We start from the raw sequence: 22,310 nt of genomic DNA, 5'->3' as shown, positions 1-22,310 counted from the left end.
TTATGTTGCTATTATCTCTCTGTCCTCAAAGTTTTCCCCTCTATGGACTGGAACTGGAGAATCGTTTCATAATGGCCTCCCACAAAGTTACCTGCCCTATACAGTAGCCTACAGTCATGGTCAAAAGTTTTGAGAATGACACAACTATTAATTTTCACAAAGTCTGCTGCCTCAGTTTTTATGATGGCAATTTGCATATACTCCAGAATGTTATGAAGAGTGATCAGATTAATTGAAATCAATTGCAAAGTCCCTCTTTGTCATGGAAATGAACTTAATCCCAAAAAAAACATTTCCACTGCATTTCAGCCCTGCCACAAAAGGACCAGCTGACATCATGTCAGTGATTCTCTCGTTAACACAGGTGAGAGCGTTGACGAGGACAAGGCTGGAGATCACTCTGTCATCCTGATTAAGTTAGAATAACAGACTGGAAGCTTTAAAAGGAGTGTGGTGCTTGAAATCATTGTTCTTCCTCTGTTAACCATGGTTACCTGCAAGGAAACACGTGCCGTCATCATTGCTTTGCACAAAAAGGGCTTCACAGGCAAGGATATTGCTGCTAGTAAGATTGCACCTAAATCAACCATTTATTGGATCATCAAGAACTTCAAGGAGAGAGGTTCAATTGTTGTGAAGAAGGCTTCAGGGCGCCCAAGAAAGTCCAGCAAGCGCCAGGACCATCTCCTAAAGTTGATTCAGCTGCGGGATCGGGGCACCACCAGTGCAGAGCTTGCTCAGGAATGGCAGCAGGCAGGTGTGAGTGCATCTGCACGCACAGTGAGGCGAAGACTTTTGGAGGATGGCCTGGTGTCAAGAAGGGCAGCGAGGAAGCCACTGATATTCTGCAAAAGTTGTGGTCAATCCTCAAGAGGCGGGTGGACAAACAAAAACCATGACAACAACGTGATTTTGGAGGTATGGCAACGTGACACTACTCTGTTATAAAAATATGCTCTGCATTTTTGACACAAAAATCTACTTTAATAGTTGCTAAGGCTCTGGTCTTGTCCCATCTTGATTACTGTCTGGTAATATGGTCACATTTTAAATGTGTTTGACTGTCTTTGTCAATCAGTGTGTCAGTGTTTTGTTACTTGTCATGTTTTTTGTGGACCCCAGGAAGAGTAGCTGATCCTTCTACAAAAGCTAATGGGGAACCAAATAAACAAATATACTTTGGTTAAAGATAAAGCAAATAGGGGTGGCAATACAGTTGGCTACCATTCTCAATAGTTTCCCATCAAGGTTGTCTATACCTGGTGGCTTATCATTATTGATGGATAACAATCGTTTTTCCACCTAACTAACTTTACCAAAATCAAATCGGCAATCCTTCTCTTACATTATTAGATATTTTATACAAAAATATGATGGTTCAATGTTGTCATTTCACTTCTGAGCTTTTCCACCTTACTAGTGAAATAGTCATTGAAATGATTGGCAATATCGAAAGGTTTTGTTATAAATAGGTAGGGGAGGGAATGGCCGGCAGGGATGTAGCTCAGTTGGTAGAGCATGGCGTTTGCAACGCCAGGGTTGTGGGTTCGATTGTATGCACTCACTAACTGTAAGTCGCTCTGGATAAGAGCGTCTGCTAAATGACTAAAATGTAATGTAAAATGTAACCTAGTAATAGGGTCATTAGTCTTCTAGAACTGTCAACTTTAACAGTGAGACAAACTCACTGCAGTAAAAACGAAACGGTTGCCGGAATAACATATTGTTGTCCCTCCCCAAACAATATCCAAACATTTTTTTGTCCTGGACACACATTCCATAATTGACAGACATGCTATGGTGAGGTCGTTAATGTGAAAGCCTTGCATCGATTTATATTAGAGGGAACACAGGACGACAAAGTATCATCAATAATATGTGAATTAGAGTTCAGAGCAGTCTGACCGCACGTTGAATGCCTTTCAATGCCATTCCCCCAGAGAATATTGTCGCCCGACCTACTATTACTTTACATTTGCTCACGCCACGGGTGACCATTAATCACACTAATATAAATTACGTATGTGGGGGAAAACTCTGAGGTGTTGGTAGCTGGGACTGTTGTTCAGAAGTGTGTGTATTAAAATTCAGCTTTTGACATTTGAACTCGCTCCACTGTGACGGAACACTGGCTTGTAACAAACAAACTTGCAATTGTGCTTGCTGCCACATGGTGCACCATGGGTCTCCTTCACTGAGGTAAAACAGGAAAACGACCTTTTGAATGGTCAGAACTATACACCCAGTGTATGTGGTCCATACAGGAAGAAAACCCATAACACACAATGTTGACTGTGCCACCGTCACATATTAACTTTTGTGCAGTGATTAATCACATATTTCAGGCACAGAGCTAGATATTTGGGCTATTTAAAAAAAAAAAACATGTAGGCGCAAAATCAGAACATCAGTTGAGAGGATGAGGCCTTTCAAGGACGTGTAGGAGGATGGACTGAGTAAGAGGACGAGACTACCTTGACCAGAGTTGTAGATGGCTTTCACAGACTTCTTCACCTTCTGTAAAGCAGTCCGGTCTTGATCCAAAGCCTAGAGACGGGGAGAGAAAAGAGAAAGAGAGATGAGATCAGACGCATTTGAAAGTCTTCAAGATACAGTACATCCCTGTTTTACAGGATTAAATTATATTTTAAACATAATCAGCGATTACTGTAACATTTGGGGATCAACATTGTTCAGAGAGGATCCTTACAGACCTGGGCAGAAAATAGTTGTATGTTGTAGTTTATTTGAAAATAAGTTTTCAAATGCTTAAGGTAGTCGAATATAGTTTATATAGAGTTTCAACTAAAAGGCAACTACTGTATTTTCTTTGATATTCAAATACAGGTCTCAGAAAACCAAATAATATTTGAAAGTATTTTGAATACCTCTCAGAAAACCAAATAATATTTGAAGGTATTTAATTATATGCAAGTTATCTGAAAACAATAAATATATATTTATTTGATGGCTGCCAAATACTTGATGAAGAACCAAAAACTACAACAGTTAGTTGAATATATGATCATAAGCACATGGTTTGGAGAGCTCCCAGATATGAATCTTAATATAGCCTATAGCCTAGAATTAAATACATGAGGGACATGAAATCACCTCAACATTAGAGTAAACCACTTTTGCAGCTTCAAAATGACTAACAAATATATGTTCAAAATGAGTGACATAAGGTAATACAGTAACACTTGACATCCAGTTCTTATGCATGTGGAGTAACTTTGTGATTAATACAATAGCAACATGGTTGATACATAGGACTTTGGAAATTGCTTTATAATGTAATAATAATGGAGTTATTACATAAGTGGAATAAGGAACATTCACTATTCCTCGTGTACAGTAGTTACAAAAACGCTCAGCTCATTGCTATGCAATAAGAGTACCTGTAATTATGCCAGCTAGCTACCTACCATTCAGCTGTTTTTCTAACCTCATTATCTGAAGCGTTAACGTTAGGTAGTTAGTAGCTACTGTACTCGAAATGTAGCTACCTGGATAGCTAACTAAACAATAGCTGGAACGACCTAGCTTTAATATTTGGAGACGCTTTCTCTCTGTTGGGACAGACGCGAACTGGCTGAATTGATTCAGTGGCTAGCTTTGCACTTAACTGGCTAACAGTAGCTACTAAGGGTAAGTTATAACCTACATTTATTTTTGTTTTGTTTTTACATACTGGTAACCAGAGTCGTTCAAGGGAATTCGGGACATGGGTGACTAGTTAACGTTAGCTTGGCTCTCTGTGTGTTCGTGCCGTGGGAGGAGGGGTTAGTTCATTGGCAGAGAGCAATGGCTAGCTAATATGCTAACTATTCTAGCTAATTAACTGGCTGAATAAGTTGACGACGTACTCACTCAAACTGTCAAAACTAACCCAAAACTTTACACAACGTTAGACACGGACACAAATGATCTGCTTGGCGTGTTAATACACTGGTTGTTGTAACTGAGTATTGGTGCTAAACCGTGTTATTGGAGGCTGGCATGCTAGTTGGCTTTGGCATCATAGGATTCGGTGCCCTGGACGGTTTTCACGGAAGAATTCCGTACCAAGTTAGCTAGCTGAATAAACTAAGTTAGAGTCTATTCCTAGAAACATTGAACCGCTGTAGTTTACAACAATTATAATTTCTAAAGTGGAAGTTGGGAGAGTTATATTTGAGTGTTTAAGTGAAACGTAAGTGAGGGAGGCCCCGCTCTCTCGCTTTCCCAGATGTTTAGTTAATTTCATTCCGATCTCCTTTGTATTATTGTAGCCTTTCTCTGTAGCCTGTCAACTATGTGTCTGTCTATCCCTGTTCTCTCCTCTCTGCACAGGCCATACAAACGCTTCACACCACGTGGCTGTTGCCACTCTAATCTGGTGGTCCCTGCTCGCATGACCCACGTGGAGTTCCAGGTCTCTGGCAGCCTCTGGAACTACCGTTCTGCGGCCAACAAGTTAATCTCAGCCTATGCTACCCTCCAGTCCCTCGACTTCTTGGCCCTGACAGAAACATGGATTACCACAGAAAACACTGCTACTCCTACTGCTCTTTCCTCGTCTAACCATGTGTTCTTGCATACCCCGAGAGCATCTGGTCAGCGTGGCGGTGGCACAGGAATCCTCATCTCTCCCACGTGGACATTCTCTCTCTTTCCCCTGACCCATCTGTCTATCTCCTCATTTGAATTCCATGCTGTCACAGTCATTAGCCCATTCAAGGGTTCATTTATCGCCCTCCAGGTTCCCTTGGAGAGTTCATCAATGAGCTTGACACCTTGATAAGTTCCTTTCCTGAGGATGGCTCACCCCTCACAGTTCTGGGTGACTTTAACCTCCCTATGTCTACCTTTGACTCATTTCTCTCTGCCTCCTTCTTTCCACTCCTCTCCTCTTTTGACCTCACCCTCTCACCGTCCCCCCCTACTCACAAGGCAGGCAATACGCTTGACCTCATCTTTACTAGATGCTGTTCTTCTACTAATCTCACTGCAACTCCCCTCCAAGTCTCCGACCACTACTTTGTATCCTTTTCTCTCTCGCTCTCCTCCAACACTACTCACTCTGCCCCTACTCAGATGGTAATGCGCCGTCGCAACCTTCGCTCTCTCTCTCCCGCTACTCTCTCCTCTCCCATCCTATCATCTCTTCCCTCTGCTCAATCCTTCTCCCTCCAATCTCCTGATTCTGCCTCCTCAACCCTCCTCTCCTCCCTTTCTGCATCCTTTGACTCTCTATGTCCCTTATCCTCCCGGCCGGCTCAGTCCTCCCCTCCTGCTCCGTGGCTTGACGACTCATTGCGAGCTCACAGAACAGGGCTCCGGGCAGCCGAGCGGAAATGGAGGAAAACTAAACTCCCTGCGTACCTGGCATCTTTTCACTCCCTCCTCTCTATATTTTCTTCCTCTGTTTCTGCTGCTAAAGCCACTTTCTACCACTCTAAATTCAAAGCATCTGCCTCTAACCCTAGGAAGCTCTTTGCCACCTTCTCTTCCCTGCTGAATCCTCCTCCCCTCCCCCCCTCCCTCTCTGTGGATGACTTCGTCAACCATTTTGAAAAGAAGGTTGACGACATCCGATCCTCATTTGTTAAGTCAAATGACACCGTTGGTCCTGCTCACACTGCCCTACCCTATGCTTTGACTTCTTTCTCCCCTCTCTCTCCAGATGAAATCTTGCAACTTGTGACGGCCGGCCGCCCAACAACCTGCCCGCTTGACCCTATCCCCTCCTCTCTTCTCCAGACCATTTCCGGAGACCTTCTCCCTTACCTCACCTCGCTCATCAACTCATCCTTGACCGCTGGCCATGTCCCTTCCGTCTTCAAGAGAGTGAGAGTTGCACCCCTCCTCAAAAAACCTACACTCGATCCCTCCGATGTCAACAACTACAGACCAGTATCCCTTCTTTCTTTTCTCTCCAAAACTCTTGAGCGTGCCGTCTCTAGCCAACTCTCCTGCTATCTCTCTCAGAATGACCTTCTTGATCCAAACCAGTCAGGTTTCAAGACTGGTCATTCAACTGAGACTGCTCTTCTCTGTGTCACGGAGGCTCTCCGCACTGCTAAAGCGAACTCTCCCTCCTCTGCTCTTATCCTTCTAGACATATCCGCTGCCTTTGATACTTTGAACCATCAGATCCTGCTCTCCACCCTCTCCGAGTTGGGCATCTCCGGCGCTGCTCACTCTTGGATTGCGTCCTACCTGACAGGTCGCTCCTACCAGGTGGCGTGGCGAGAATCTGCCTCCGCACCACGTGCTCTCACCACTGGTGTCCCCCAGGGCTCAGTTCTAGGCACTCTGCTATTCTCTCTATACACCAAGTCACTTGGCTCTGTCATATCCTCACATGGTCTCTCCTATCATTGCTACGCAGACGACACACACTTAATTTTCTCCTTTCCCCCTTCTGATAACCAGGTGGCGAATCGCATCTCTGCATGTCTGGCAGACATATCAGTGTGGATGTCGGATCACCACCTCAAGCTGAACCTCGGCAAGACGGAGCTGCTCTTCCTCCCGGGGAAGGACTGCCGTTCCATGATCTCGCCATCACGGTTGACAACTCCATTGTGTTCTCCTCCCAGAGTGCAAAGAACCTTGGCGTGACCCTGGACAACACCCTGTCGTTCTCCGCTAAAATCAAAGCGGTGACCCGATCCTGCAGGTTCATGCTCTACAACATTCGCAGAGTACTACCCTACCTTACACAGAAAGCGGCACATGTCCTAATCCAGGCACTTGTCATCTCCCGTCTGGATTACTGCAACTCGCTGTTGGCTGGGCTCCCTGCCTGTGCCATTAAACCCCTACAACTTATCCAGAACGCCGCAGCCCGTCTGGTGTTCGACCTTCCCAAGTTCTTTCATGTCACCCCGCTCCTCCGCACACTCCACTGGCTTCCAGTTGAGGCTCGCATCTACTATAATACCATGGTGCTTGCCTACGGAGCTGTGAGGGGAACGGCACCTCCTTACCTCCTTACCCTACACCCAAACGGGGGCACTACGTTCATCCACCTCTGGCCTGCTAGCTCCCCTACCTCTACAGAAGCACAGTTCCCGCTCAGCCCAGTCAAAGCTATTTGCTGCTCTGGCACCCCAATGGTGGAACAAGCTCCCCCACGACGCCACGACAGTGGAGTCACTGACCACCTTCCGGAGACACTTGAAACCCTACCTCTTTAAGGAATACCTGGAATAGTATAAAGTAATCCTTCTACCCACCCCCCCCATAAAAAAAATATTTAAAAAAAGTGGTTGTACCACTTGCTATCATAAGTTGAATGCACCAATTTGTAAGTCGCTCTGGATAAGAGCGTCTGCTAAATGATGTAAATGTAAATGTATGCAATTACCTAAGTATTTCGTAACAACATGCTAATAAAACATTGCTCCAAAAGTAATTACACTTTCATTGCACAGGAACAGTTTAATATTAAGTGTTACTGATACAAGATACAAGATCCTTTATTGCCACACAACCAAGGTTGGTGGTATGTGTTTATGGTACAGCATGGTAGCTCTGAAGTGACGAATATACATATATACCCCAGCCTCACCTCATACAACAAACATTCACCCACATTCATTGAACATATACAGGCTTTACATTCACAATTAGTACAAAGCAGCTAGAATAGCATCATCACCTTGAGGTTCTTTCTTCTCTTGTAGTCTATTGCTATCTCTGTGGTTTTTGAGGCGTTCAGCATGAGGTCGTGGGCCTTACACCACGCCACCGCCCAAGCCACTTCACGGCGATACTGTGTTTCATTGTTGTCTGTGATGAGGCCGACTATGGTGGTGTCGTCAGCAAATTTAAAGACCTTAACTGAGGTCTCCTGAGATGTAAACTGGTTTGTAAAGAGGGAAAATATCCATTGTTCTAGGTGTACATAATCAAGTCAAACCAATTCATGCTAACAGTAACAACATATGGCTATGTCAAAAGGAAACTAAATATCGAAAAACTATGTTAGTTTGTATTCTGAGTAAACAATCCCTTTACAGATGGTATAGTGTGTGTTTGAAACAAGAACACTTGCCCTCAGATGGACAAAGAGGTTCAAAGTTGTTTTTGCTAAGCATCCAACTTGCTATTTGCAATGTATGCAAATGTTTTGAATTTCTCTGCAGTATTTTCAGTTATTAATTTAATTGCAGCTTTTGACCATTTCAGTGGCATGTTTAAAAAGTCATAGAGTAGTTGAGTGTCACAACTTATTTATTCTTATCTGTACAAAATATAATTGGTTAAATGGTTTGCCTTGATTATGTACACCTAGAGCAATGGACTTTCAGGAGGATGGATAATTACATAATTTTCAGATAGAAATGTATTGTGTAGATCAAATGTGACTGCCAGATAGATTGGAATAGTATAGGAGATTGTGTGTGTTATTCATTATATTTCTGTCTTCAACATGCTGTTCCAGATACAGCCCTGCCATTAGTTGAAGGCAGCCAATCCAATCGTTTCTGAAAAGTAGTAACTTCCTGAGATCTGTATTCAAATATTTCTGAAAAGTAGTTGCTTTCTGAGATCTGTATTCAAATAGTTTTAAAAAATAAGCACTTTTTGGGGATCTGTACTCAAATAGTTGTTGTCACCTCCAAAGTAATTATTTGCTCCCCCCCAAAAAGAATTACTTACCACAAAGAATAGTTAAAACTATGGTTATCCCAGGTCTGGACCCTTACAACATGCAAGATACAGTATTCTATCAAATGCGCCACTTGAACTTGCAAGAAAAGATCCAGCAAACAAGTGCGGACTTAACCAATTCAAATTTCCATTGAGATGGCAGAAAGGGGGAAATCAAGTCTTTGGTGTACTGTATGCTACTCAACAACTATGATATAGCTGGTACCTTTACCATGCTCTGTATACTACATGGAACCTAGTCAAATGTGTATTTTTTGTTTTTCTTAAGTCATTTTTATGAAGCAGAAAAGCATATCTGAAATGTAGCATACATATGTTTTATATTCACACCTTTTTCTGAAGTATATGACTCCGCAAATTCATCATTATGGCACAAGGTGGAATTTGTATTAATTTAATCCGAGGTCATGTTTGATTGAATAGGCCCTTCGTACTAGCACATTGAAGCAGGCTAGCCTAGAGAGAAAATAACTTGATAATTCAATTCAATTCTTGCAGCATAGAAGTTCTATCTACATGGCACTGTTGCCATTTTCTCCTCAAATCACTGTTGGATGACCTCCAGCTATGCAGTGGGCCACAAGGTCATAGGCTCTCACAGGTAGCCCAGAGTTTCACAAGAGAAAGAGGAGGCGACACCAAATCAATAGCAGTTTTTTGTTGTTGACCACAGCAAAGGGGAAGGGCCTGAGAGAGGCAAACTACTGTATGCAACACTCCCAACAAAGATGCCTCAAAGAGAAGAGGTGCTTGTGAATCCCTTGTGACTGCTGTTGTAAGGCTTCGTAGAGCGGTCATAAAAATTGAACAGCTTGCTGTTACCGTTTTTGAAAACTTATGACCAACACACTTAATACAAGGTAACTGACATGACAGAGATGTAAAGAAAGCATTGACCAACATGAGCCTTGTTTGATAGCCTACACGATATGGTAAAGACAATCATAAATTGATGGCAATGGGAAACAAAACAGTACTAACACTGCCATTTGACAGAGCAATTTCGGCTTTATAATTGCTGACTCAAGCAGATCAATATGTGCTATAGAAAGCGAGGCGGTGCCATTTATACTGAAAGGGGAAAGAGCCATTCCTTCCCTACATTAGTGAGGAATCCATTTCACCAAAATGCATTTATGGCCATCAATAATACAATCGCAAGAAGGATCCAATGTACCAACCCCTCATATTCAAAGGAAAAATGGATAAGACAAAGCAACATCCATTAGTAAAGTACAGCACTGGACAACACCCTTACATAAGGCTAAATAAATGAAATCATGGAACATTAATTAGGCATGTGCCCAAGCGTGTTAACGCAGATGCAGTATTCATATCAGGGACTGTGTGTGTGTGTGTGTGTGTGTGTGTGTGTGTGTTGTTGCTCCCATGAGGCCAGTTCCACAGACAGAGGCTTGATCGGAGGGGTATTCACACATAGTAACCATAGAAACCATCTTCCCAGTCTTTTTCCAACAACTGCTTTTCTTGGACAACTGTCTTCAAACCCAGATGGGATGTTAGGCTGTGAACCAAAGGAAGATGTTGTAGGGCAATTCCATGGTAACAGAATGACGTTGAGACAAAAACCATTGATTGCAAAGTTAAACAAACCATACAACTCTATGTAGAAGGACTACTTTTAACAATTTCCACTGAACATTTTACAAAAACACATTTACTCAAAGAACAGTGCAGATGTAAAGTTTGGTAACAGAATGACGGTAAAATCTCTCTCAGAAAAAGCTTATCTACTCCAAATTAAGATTCAAAGATATCTGCAGAAAGAATGGGGTGTCAGCTATGATATGACACCTTGAGTTTGAAGTGGATTAACACCGGTAACAGAATGACGGTAACAGAATTACATCATGGGTCCCCAATCTGTACTATACAGAAATGCATAATGATGGATATGAAAGTCATTCTCTCCATGGTGATGTATCCTGAATAGGTACACAAAGGTAGAAATATGCAACATCCTCCTTTGTATGTTTGGATATTATTCTACACACTGGCTATTATTTTAATGAGCTCCACCCCAAACAAGACAACATTTAGTTGGTCCGGACGGACCAAATCTGTACCAATCATAGACGTCTATGTTTCACACATTTGGGCATCACAGTACAGCACAGTAGAGCTCAGTAGATTACAGTACAGTAGAGCACCTGTAGAATAGAATTCAGTACAGTACAGCAGAGTATAGTTCAGTACAGTAAAGTACAGTACAGTTCAATACAGTAAATGATACTGTACTCTAGTGTGCTCTGCTGTACTATACTGTACTAAACTCTACTCTACTATACTATGGTGTAGAGGTGCCTGGAGATGTGGGTATACTTACATTTTGCCAAAAACTTCCCAAGTGGCCCACCCAAAGTCTGCCATTTGCATGTGTTGTGCGCATTTTAGAACAGTGTTTTCCCACAAATTGCATTTTGGAACATTTGTGCCTACCGTCTACCGCCGTGTGCACATTGCTGTGCCTAATATGTGAAGAAATAATAACTAAACATTCTGATCTATTCCATCAGCCTTATTAATTGACATGGCATACACTGAGTAAACTAAACATTAAGAACACCTTCCTAATATTGAGTTGCATCCCCTTTTGCCCTCAAAATGGCCTCAATTCGTTGGGGCACGGACTCTACAAGATGTCAAAAGCATTTCACAGGGATGCTGGCCCATGTTGACTCCAATGCTTCCTGTGGACTGTGAGCTCTTGTTCTCCGTGGCCGACGTGAGTAAGACATTTACGCGCGTTAACCCTCCCAAGCCGCGTCCTCAAAGTATGCGCACACCAGCTGGCTGGAGTGTTTACGCATATATTCAATCTCTCCCCATCCAAGTCTATTGTCCCTAATTGCTTCAAGATATCCACCATTGTTCCTGTACCCAAGAAAGCGAAGGTAACTGAACTAAATGACTATTGCCCCGTAGCACTCACTTCTGTCATCATGAAGTGCTTTGAGAGGCTAGTTAAGGATCATATCACCTCCACCTTACCCGACACCCTAGACCCCCTGCAATTTGCATACCACCCCAAAAGATCCACAGACGACGCAATCGCCATCGCACTGCACACTGTCCTATCCCATCAGGACAAGAGGAATACCTACGTAAGAATGCTGTTCATTGACTACAGCTCAGCCTTCAACACCATAGTACCCTCCAAGCTCATCATTAAGCTCGTGGCCCTGGGTCTGAACCCAGCCCTGTGCAACTGGGTCCTGGACTTCCTGACGGGCCAACCCCAGGTGGTGAAGTTTCGAAACAACACCTCCACTTCGCTTATCCTCAACACAGGGGCCCCACATGACTGCGTGGCCACGCATGCCTCCAACTCAATCATCAAGTTTGCAGACGACACAACAGTGGTAGGCCTGATTACCAAAAACAGGAAAATAACCTCTCCCTCAACGTCAAAACGAAGAAGCTGATCGTGGACTTCAGGAGACAGCAGAGGGAGTATGCCCCCATCCACAACGATGGGGCCACAGTGAAGAAGGTGAAAAGCTTCAAGTTTCTTGGCGAACACATCACTGACAATCTGAAATGGTCCACCCACACAGACAGTGTGGTGAAGAAGGCGCAACAGCAGGAGGCTGAAGAAATTTGGCTTGGCCCATAAGACCCTCACAATATTTTACAGATGCACAATTGAAAGCATCCTGTCGGGCTGTATCACCGCCTGCTACGGCAACTGTACCGTCCGCAACCGCAGGGCTCTCCTGAGGGTGGTGCGGTCTGCACCAGGTGTCACAGGAAGGCCAAGAAAATCATCAAAGGACCTCAGCCACCCGAGCCATGGCCTGTTCATCCTGCTACCATCCAGAAGGCGAGGTCAGTAGAGGTGCATCAAAGCTGGGACCAAGAGACTGAAAAACAGCTTCTATCACAAGGCCATCAGACTGTTTAATTGTCACCACTAGCCGGTCCCCGCCCAGTACCCTGCCCTGAACTTTAGTAACTGTCACTAGACCACCAGGTTACTCTACCATGCACATTAGAGGCTGCTGCCCTATGTACAGCAACATGGAATCACTGGTCACTTTAATAATGGAACACTTGTCACTTTAATAATGTTTACATACTGTTTTACCCACTTCATATGTACAGTATATACTGTATTCTAGTCAAGGCCTAAACCTATTTAACTACTGCTATACATCAGATATACAACATATTATATCCATATACTGTCCATATTGTCTATACATCCCATCCAACAGACACACATACAGTGCATTCGGAAAGTTTTCAGACCCCTTCACTTTTTCCACATTTTGTTACAATACAGCCTTATTATAAAATTGATTAAATTGTTTTTTCCCCTCATCAATCTACACCCAATACCCCATAATTACAAAGCAAAAACAGGTTTTTAAAAACGGACATATCACATTTACATAAGTATTCAGACTCTTTACTCAGTACTTTGTTGAAGCACCTTTGGCAGCGATAACAGCCTCGAGTCTTCTTGGGTATGACGCTACAAGCTTGGCGCACCTGTATTTGGCGAGTTTCTCCCAGCTATTTTCAGGTCTCTCCAGAGATGTTCGATCGGATTCAAGTCCGGGCTCTGGCTGGGCCACTTAAGGACATTCAGAGACTTGTCCCGAAGCCACTCCTGCGTTGTCTTGGCTGTGTGCTTAGGTTCGTTGTCCTGTTGGAAGGTGAACCTTCGCCTCAGTCTGAGGTCCTGAGCACTCTGGAGCAGGTTTTCATAAAAGATCTCTCTGTACTTTCCTCCGTTCACCTTTCCCTCGATCCTGATTAGTCTCCCAGTCCTTGACACTGAAAAACATCCCCACAGCATGATGCTGCCACCACCATGCTTCACCTTAGTGACAGTGCTAGATTTCCTCCAGATGTGACGCTTGGCATTTAGGCCAAAGAGTTCAAGCTTGGTTTCATCAGACCAGAGAATCTTGTTTTTCATGGTCTGAGAGTCATTTAAGTGCCTTTTGGCAAACTTCAAGCTGGCTGTCATGTGCCTTTTATTGAGGTGTGGCTTCCGTCTGGCCACTCTACCATAAAGGCCTGATTGGTGGAGTGCTGCACAGATGGTTGTCCTTCTGGAAGTTCTCCCATCTCCACAGAGGAACTCTGGAGCTCTGTCAGAGTGACCATCGGGTTCTTGGTCAACTCCCTAACCAAGGCCCTTCTCCCCCGATTGCTCAGTTTGTCCGGGCGGCCAGTTCTAGGAAGAGTCTTGGTGGTTCCAAACATCTTCCATTTACGAATGATGGAGGCCACAGTGTTCTTGGGGACCTTCAATGCTGCAGATTGTTTTTGGTACCCTTCCCCAGATCTGTGCCTCGACACAATCTTGTCTCGGAGCTCTACGGACAATTCATTCGACCTCATGGCTTGGTTTCTTCTCTGACATGCACTGTCAACTGTGGGATCTTATATAGACAGGTGTGTCTATATAGGGCAGCAGGTAGCTTAGTGGATAAGAGCGTTGTGCCAGTAACCGAAAGGTCGCTGGTTCTAATCCCCGAGCCGACTAGGTGAAAAATCTGTCGATGTGCCCTTGAGCAAGGCACTTAACCCTAATTGCTCCTGTAAGTCGCTCTGGATAAGAGCGTCTGCTAAATGACTAAAAATGTAAATGTAAAATGTGTGTGCCTTTCCAAATCATGTCAAATCAATTGAATTTACCACAGGTGGACGCCAATCAAGTTGTAGAAACATCTCAAGGATGACCAATGGAAACAGGCTGCACCTGAGCTCAATTTTGACTCTCATAGCAAAGGGTCTGAATACCTACGTAAATAAGGTATTTCGGTTTTTCATTTTTAATACATTTGAAAAGATTTCTAAAAACCTGTTTTCGCGTTGTCATTATGGGGTATTGTGTGTAGATTGATGAGGAAAAAAAATAAGGCTGTAACGTAACAAAATGTGGAAAAGGTCAAGGGGTCTGAAAACTTTCAGAATGCACTTTACATATACAGCACCAGTCAAAAGTTTGGACACACCTACTCATTCAAGTGTTTTTCCTTATTTTTACTATTTTCTACATTGTAGAATAATAGTGAAGACATCAAAACTATGAAATAACACATATGGAATCATGTAGTAACCAAAAAAGTGTTAAACAAATCAAAATATATTTTATATTTGAGATTCTTCAAATAGCCACCCTTTGCCTTGATGACAGCTTTGCACACTCTTGGCATTCTCTCAACCAGCTTCACCTGGAATGCTTTTCCAACAGTCTTGAAGGAGTTCCCACATATGCTGAGCACTTGTTGGCTGCTTTTCCTTCACTCTGCCATCTGACTCATCCCAAACCATCTCAATAGGGTTGAGGTCGGGGAATTGTGGAGGCCAGGTCATCTGATGCAGCACTCCATCACTCTCCTTCTTGGTCAAATGGAGGTGTGTTGGGTCATAGGTCCTGTTGAAAAACAAATGATAGTCCCACTAAGCCCAAAACAGATGGGATGGCCTATCGCTGGAGAATGCTGTGGTAGCCATGCTGGTTAAGTGTGCCTTGATTTCTAAATAAATCACAGACAGTGTCACCAGCAAAGCACCCCCACACCATAACACCTCCTCCTCCATGCTTTACGGTGGGAACTATAGATGCAGAGATCATCCGTTCACCCACACCGCGTCTCAAAAAGACACGGCGGTTGGAACCAAAAATCTCAAATTTGGACTCCAGACCAAAGGACAAATTTCCACCGGTCTAATGTCCATTACTTGTGTTTCTTGGCCCAAGCAAGTCTCTTCTTATTATTGGTGTCCTTGAGTAGTGCTTTCTTTGCAGCAATTCGACCATGAAGGCCTGATTCACGCAGTCTCCTCTGAACAGTTGATGTTGAGATGTGTCTGTTACTTGAACTCTGTGAAGTATTTATTTGGGCTGCAATCTGAGGTGCAGTTAACTCTAATGAACTTATCCTCTGCAGTAGAAGTAACTCTGGGTCTTCCTTTCCTGTGGCGGTCCTCATGATAGCCAGTTTAATAATTTCTACAAAACTAAATATAAAATGTTGATATTACACTGAACAAAAATATAAAAGGCAACATGTAAAGCATTTACATCCCTGTTAGTGAGCATTTCTCCTTTGCCAAGATAATCCATTCACCTGACAGGTGTGACATTTCAAGGAGCTGATCAAACAGCATGATCATTACACAGATGCACCTTGTGCTGGGGACAATAAAAGGCCACTCTAAAATATGCAGTTTTGAGGGAGCATGCAATCGGCATGCTGACTGCACTAATGTCCACCAGATCTGAGAATTGAATGTTCATTTCTCTACCAACATTGTTTTAGAGAATTTGGCAGTACATCCAACCGGCCTCACAACCGCAGACCATGTGTATGGCGTTGTGAACAGAGTGCCCCATGGGTGTTGGTGGGGTTATAGTATGGGCAGGCATAAGCTACGGACAACGAACTATTGCAATTTTATTTATAATGTATATATTATTTTTTACCCCCTTTTTCACCCCAATTTCCTGATATCCAATTGTGATCTTGTCTCATCACTGCAACTCCCCAACGGGCTCGGGAGAGGCGAAGGTCGAGTCATGCGTTCTCCGAAACATGACCCGCCAAACCGCGCTTCTTAACACCAGCCCGCTTAACCCGGAAGCCAGCCGCACCAATGTGTCGGAGGAAACACTGTAAAACTGGCGACACGAGTCAGCGTGCATGCGCCCGGCCCGCCACAAGGAGTCGCTAGAGCGCAATGGGACAAGGACATCCCGGCCAGCCAAACCCTCCCCTAACCCGGACGACGCTGGGCCAATTGTGCGCCGCCTCATGGGTCTCCCGGTCGCGGCAAGGGGAGGCCCTATCGATGGCAATTTTAATGCACAGAAATATAGTGACGAGATCCAGAGGCCCATTGTGAGGCCAATATTTTTTAAGGTATCTGTGACCAATAGATGTGTATCTGTATTCCCAGTCATGTGAAATCCATAGATTAGGGCCTAATGTATTTCTATCAATTGACTGTTGCATGTTGCATTTTTGTTCAGTATAGTATTGTACAATCCAGGTGTGCAAAGCTCTTGGAGACTTACCCAGAAAGACTCAGCTGTAATCGCTGCCAAAGGTGATTCTAACATGTATTGACTCAGGGGTGTGAATACTTCTGTAAATGAGATATTTATATATTTCATTTTCAATATGTGCAAACATTTATAAAAACAAAGTACATATGGGGTTTTGTGTGTAGATGGGTGAGAAAACATCTATTTAATCCATTTTGAATTCAGGCTGTAAAACAACAAAATGTGGAATAAGTCAAGGGGCATGAGTACTTTCTGAAGGCACTGTATATGGAAATGGCCTATAGTGTAACTGCAACTGAGCAGAGTCATTTTGAAGAGAAAAATTTACCATATCTTCGAGCTTAACCTGATAAAAGAACATGGGTTGAAAAATCACAAAAAGGCTTATTTAACAGAGGCCTCTTCATGTTCGAATTAATTCTGTCATCTTCTTTAAAATTATTTTTCAAAATAGGCCATTTTGTTTGTTGCTCAGTGATATTAATATGCAACATAAATAAAACTGAATTAAATCAAAAGACAAATTAGCTTTCCAAAACAATTAGCATGGACTCAGAGCAAACCTGAGGAAAGATTAGCGGTAGCCCCCGCCTGATTTTTTGGGGGGGAATCGCATGTTGATGATTTATCTAGTGCTAAACACCTGAACCTCCACTGCCAACCTTCAAGGAATTAAATGTGTGATTTGTCTCAAAACAAGAACATAGTAAATTACTGTGTAACATAGACCAAGCTAATGTAATTCAGGCTAAAGGCTAAAGCACTTAGCATTCCACAGGAGAGCTCAATGACAGCACGCAACCTAGCAACAACAGGGTTTTGTGAGGGGATATTTAGCAACATTTATAAACGTTTTGTTAAAGTGGTAGTGAAAACTGCTGAATTGGAATGAGTAACAAAAGGAATACATTTGAAGCCGACAAACTGAAACCATGCAGTTTCAAGTTTCTTTGAAAGATGATCAGGTTTGCCATTTGAAGAAGCTCAACTTTACAAAATTACTATAAAACAGAATCGTGAAGTCATTGGAAATTAGGCACTAAACAAGCTCCTAATAACTCCTGGTGACAACGCAAAACTAAACTGAACGATGACATTAAGATTAATCTTATTGTAGGCAGCGCGATTTAGGTTGTACCTTTTCATATATGAGAAGGCAGCAACTAAGTTAACAGCGCGAAGATGACACAGTACAGAGCTGTTTTCTGTAAGGAAAAGGTTACCCTTTTTGATAGGATACGACTGATGTTTTGGCATGGAAAGCATCTCCCTGAGTCTGATGAAATTGCAATAGTGAAATAGGGGCATGGGTAAGGCAGGCAGAAGTGGGCCAAACCAAGGCTGGTCCCCATGGGGTAAAAGCTATGCTCATTTCCTTTGGAATATTTTTGGTACGTTACAGTATGCACCAGATGAGAAAATGCCTGGAAGTCCACAGAGTTCTGTGATAATTCTGTTTTGTATGTCTCATGGTTGACAGATACAGTGGCTTGCGAAAGTATTCACCCCCCTTGGCATTTTTTCTATTTTGTTGCCGTACAAACATTTATTTTTTGGGGGGTTTGTATCATTTCAACATGCCTACCACTTTATTGTGAAACAAACAAGAAATAAGACCCCCCCCCCAAAGTCAATACTTTGTAGAGCCACCTTTTGCAGCAATTACAGCTGCAAGTCTCTTGGCGTATGTCTCTATAAGCTTGGCACATCTAGCCACTGGGATTTTTGCCCATTCTTCAAGGCAAAACTGCTCCAGCTCCTTCAAGTTGGATGGGTTCCGCTGGTGTACAGCAATCTTTAAGTCATACCACAGATACTCAATTGGATTGAGGTCTGGGCTTTGACTAGGCCATTCCAAGACATTTAACTGTTTCCCCTTAAACCACTCAAGTGTTGCTTTAGCAGTATGCTTAGCGTCATTGTCCAGCTGGAAGGTGAACCTCCGTCCCAGTCTCAAATCTCTTGAAGATTGAAACAGGTTTCCCTCAAGAATTTCCCTGTATTTAGCGCCATCCATCATTCCTTCAATTCTGACCAGTTTCCCAGTCCCTGCCGATGAAAAACATCCCCACAGTATGATGCTGCCACCACCATGCTTTACTGTGGGGATGGTGTTCTCGGGGTGATGAGCAGTGTTGGGTTTGCGCCAGACATTTTCCTTGATGGCCAAAAAGCTCAATTTTAGTCTCATCTGACCAGTGTACCTTCTTCCATATGTTTGGGGAGTCTCCCACATGCCTTTTGGCGAACACCAAACGGGTTTGCTTATTTTTTTTCTGGCCACTCTTCTGTAAAGCCCAGCTCTGTGGAGTGTACGGCTTAAAACTCCTGAGTGGCGCAGTGGTCTAAGGCACTGCATCGCAGTGCTAACTGTGCCACTAGAGATCCTGGTTCTAATCCAGGCTCTGTCGCAGCCGGCCGCGACCGGGAGACTCATGGGCGGCGCACAATTGGCCCAGCGTCGTCTAGGGTAGGGGAGGGAATGGCCGGCAGGGATGTAGCTCAGTTGATAGAGCATGGCGTTTGCAACGCCAGGGTTGTGGGTTCGATTCCCACGGGGGGCCAGTATAAAAAAATAACAAATATGTAATCACTAACTGTAAGTCGCTCTGGATAAGAGCGTCTGCTAAATGACTAAAATGTAAATGTAAATGTTAAAGTGGTCCTATGGACAGATAGTCCAATCTCCGCTGTGGAGCTTTGCAGCTCCTTCAGGTTTAGCTTTGGTCTCTTTGTTGCCTCTCTGATTAATACCCTCCTTGACTGGTCCGTGAGTTTTGGTGGGCAGCCCTCTTTTGGCAGGTTTGTTGTGGTGCCATATTCTTTCAATTTTTTAATAATGGATTTAATGGTGCTCCGTGGGATGTTCAAAGTTTCTGATATTTTTTTATAACCCAACCCTGATCTGTACTTCTCCACAACTTTGTCCCTGACCTGTTTGGAGAGCTCCTTGGTCTTCATGGTGCCGCTTGCTTGGTGGTGCCCCTTGCTTAGTGGTGTTGCAGACTCTGGGGCCTTTCAGAACAGGTGTATATATACTGAGATCATGTGACAGATCATGTGACACTTAAATAAAGTCCACCTATGTGCAATCTAACTAATTATGTGACTTCTGAAGGTAATTGGTTGCACCAGATCTTAGTTAGGGGCTTCATAGCAAAGGGGGTGAATACATATGCACGCAACACTTTTAGAATTTTTTGAAACAAGTTATTTATTTCATTTCACTTCACCAATTTTGACTATTTTGTGTATGTCCATTACATGAAATCCATTTAAATTACAGGTTGTAATGCAACAAAATAGGAAAAACGCCAAGGGGGATGAATACTTTTGCAAGGCACTGTATGGAGGGAGAGGGGGACAGAGAGAGATATATAGATAGATCGATCAAGAGAGATAGATAGAGAAATTACTAATTTAACGTTTGTCATGACAATACAGCATTTATAAAATATAGCATTTTCGGAGATCAACTTTCCTCAACTAGGCCTAGATCATGTGATGTAAATGCATGCTGCATCTCTCCATCTTCTCTATTGTAAAGCATATTCATGAAGCAAGAATTTTGGTGGAACATTTCAAATGCACATCTTTGAGAGAAAACACATTATTCAGCACAAACCCAAACTTTGTACGACCACTGTCACGTTTAGTGCCCATAATTCCTGTTGTGAAAATTAGAAAAGTAATTTTAAAAGATGTCTGTGGTGTAAAGTTACTAAGTAAAAATACTTTGAAGTGTTTCTTTTTTTTGGGGGGGGGGGGTATCTGTACTTTACTATTTATCTTTATTTTATTTTTATTTTTTACTAAAGAAAATGTGTACTTTTTACTCCCATACATTTTCCTGATACCCAAAAGTACTTGTTACATTTAGACTGCTTAGCAGGAAATGAAAATGGTCTAATTCATGCACTTATCAAGAGAACACGTAGTCATCCCTATCGCCTTTGATCTAGCAGATACACTAAAGACAAACTTTTCATTTGTGAATGATGTCTGAGTTTTGGAGTGTGCCCCTGGTTATCGGTAAATAAATAAAAAACTAGAAAATAGGTTTTCTTTATATAAGGAATTTGAAATGATTTATAGCATTTACTTTTACTTTTGATACTTAAGTATATTTAACACCAGACACTTTTAGACTTTTTCAAGTAGTATTTCACTGGGTGACTTTCACTTAAGTCATTTTCTAATATGGTATCTTTACTTTTACTCAAGTATGACAATTTGGTACATTTTCCACCACTGAAAAAATTGCTTTAACCACTGCATTTGGTTTGTCAGAATAGAATCTTACTTAGGGCTCTATTTTCAGCTGGCGCTAAGGAGGCATAAGTGTCAAATGCATGTTAGCTTGAAATTTCAAATAAAATAAAATGTTATTGGTCGCATACACATGTTTAGCAGATATATTGTGGGTGTAGCGAAATGCTTGTAAATGCTTTTCTCATGTAAAAACCGGTGCACTGGCATTTTTCAGCCCTAACGCCAGGTTCGGCAAATTACCTGTCTAACATCAGCTCATTGCACTGAGGTGGGAGGGGTGGCAATATTTGAGGTGTGTACTTAAAAACAAGCGCAAAACTGACAATTTCATGCAGCGCTAATGGGAAGTTTTAAGACCCACAAAAAGCAGGTCTTAATGGTAACAGTTGATAATGGCATGGATTTTGAGAACGGAAGCGCAGCCTATACAGCCATGATGCACAGTGGAAGAGAGATGTTCCTTTTGTGCCGGCGAAACTCGTTTTTTAAAAACATTTTGATTATAACCAAGCATAGCCTCCCCTACCCTTAATCACGGCTGGTTTAGCAGCATCGCATAGGTGTGTCTTTTTATCTTGGCCATTAGCCAAGTAGCCGATGAATAAAGGGCTTTTAAATGGTCTACTCAGAGTGCATAGAAATATTTTGCTTTCATGCCGTTTCATTATGCACAATGGACATACATACCTACAGTTTAAGTCGGAAGTTTACATACACTTAGGTTGGAGTCATTAAAACTAGTTTTTCAACCACTCCACAAATTTCTTTTTAACAAACTATAGTTTTGGCAAGTTGGTTAGGACATATAATTTGTGCATGACACAAGTAATTTTTCCAACAATTGTTAACAGACAGAATATTTCACTTATAATTCACTGTATCACAATTCCAGTGGGTCAGAAGTTTACATACACTAAGTTGACTGTGCCTTTAAACAGCTTGGAAAATTCCAGAAAATTATGTCATGGCTTTAGAAGCTTCTGATAGGCTAATTGACATAATTTGAGTCAATTGGAGGTGTACCTGTGGATGTATTTCAAGGCCTACCTTCAAACTCAGTACCTCTTTGCTTGACATCATGGGAAAATCTAAAGAAATCAGCCAAGACCTGATTAAATGTCAGGAATTGTGAAAAACTGAGTATAAATGTATTTGGCTAAGGTGTATGTAAACTTCCGACTTCAACTGTATGTGTGTATATGCATTTATATGTATGTATGTATGTATGTATGTATGTATGTATGTATGTATGTATGTATGTATGTGTATGTACAGTTGAAGTCGGAAGTTTACATACACCTTAGCCAAATACATTTAAACT

General features: G+C 42.6%; 1 protein-coding gene across 4 annotated transcripts in view; it reads right to left on the bottom strand.

Annotated features, from left to right (window-relative positions):
- asap1a (ArfGAP with SH3 domain, ankyrin repeat and PH domain 1a) overlaps window positions 1-22,310 on the bottom strand; it is a 210,372-nt gene that overhangs the window by 145,779 nt on the left and 42,283 nt on the right. For all 4 annotated transcript variants that reach the window (XM_045226714.1, XM_045226717.1, XM_045226716.1 and 1 more), the window contains one exon: window positions 2,475-2,547. In XM_045226714.1, coding sequence (XP_045082649.1) covers window positions 2,475-2,547 — 73 coding nt within the window. The remainder of the gene's footprint in view (window positions 1-2,474; window positions 2,548-22,310) is intronic.

The sequence above is a fragment of the Coregonus clupeaformis genome, chromosome 18, assembly GCF_020615455.1.
Source record: "Coregonus clupeaformis isolate EN_2021a chromosome 18, ASM2061545v1, whole genome shotgun sequence".
NCBI classification, from domain to species: domain Eukaryota; kingdom Metazoa; phylum Chordata; class Actinopteri; order Salmoniformes; family Salmonidae; genus Coregonus; species Coregonus clupeaformis.
This window is presented reverse-complemented; position numbering and strand designations above follow the sequence as displayed.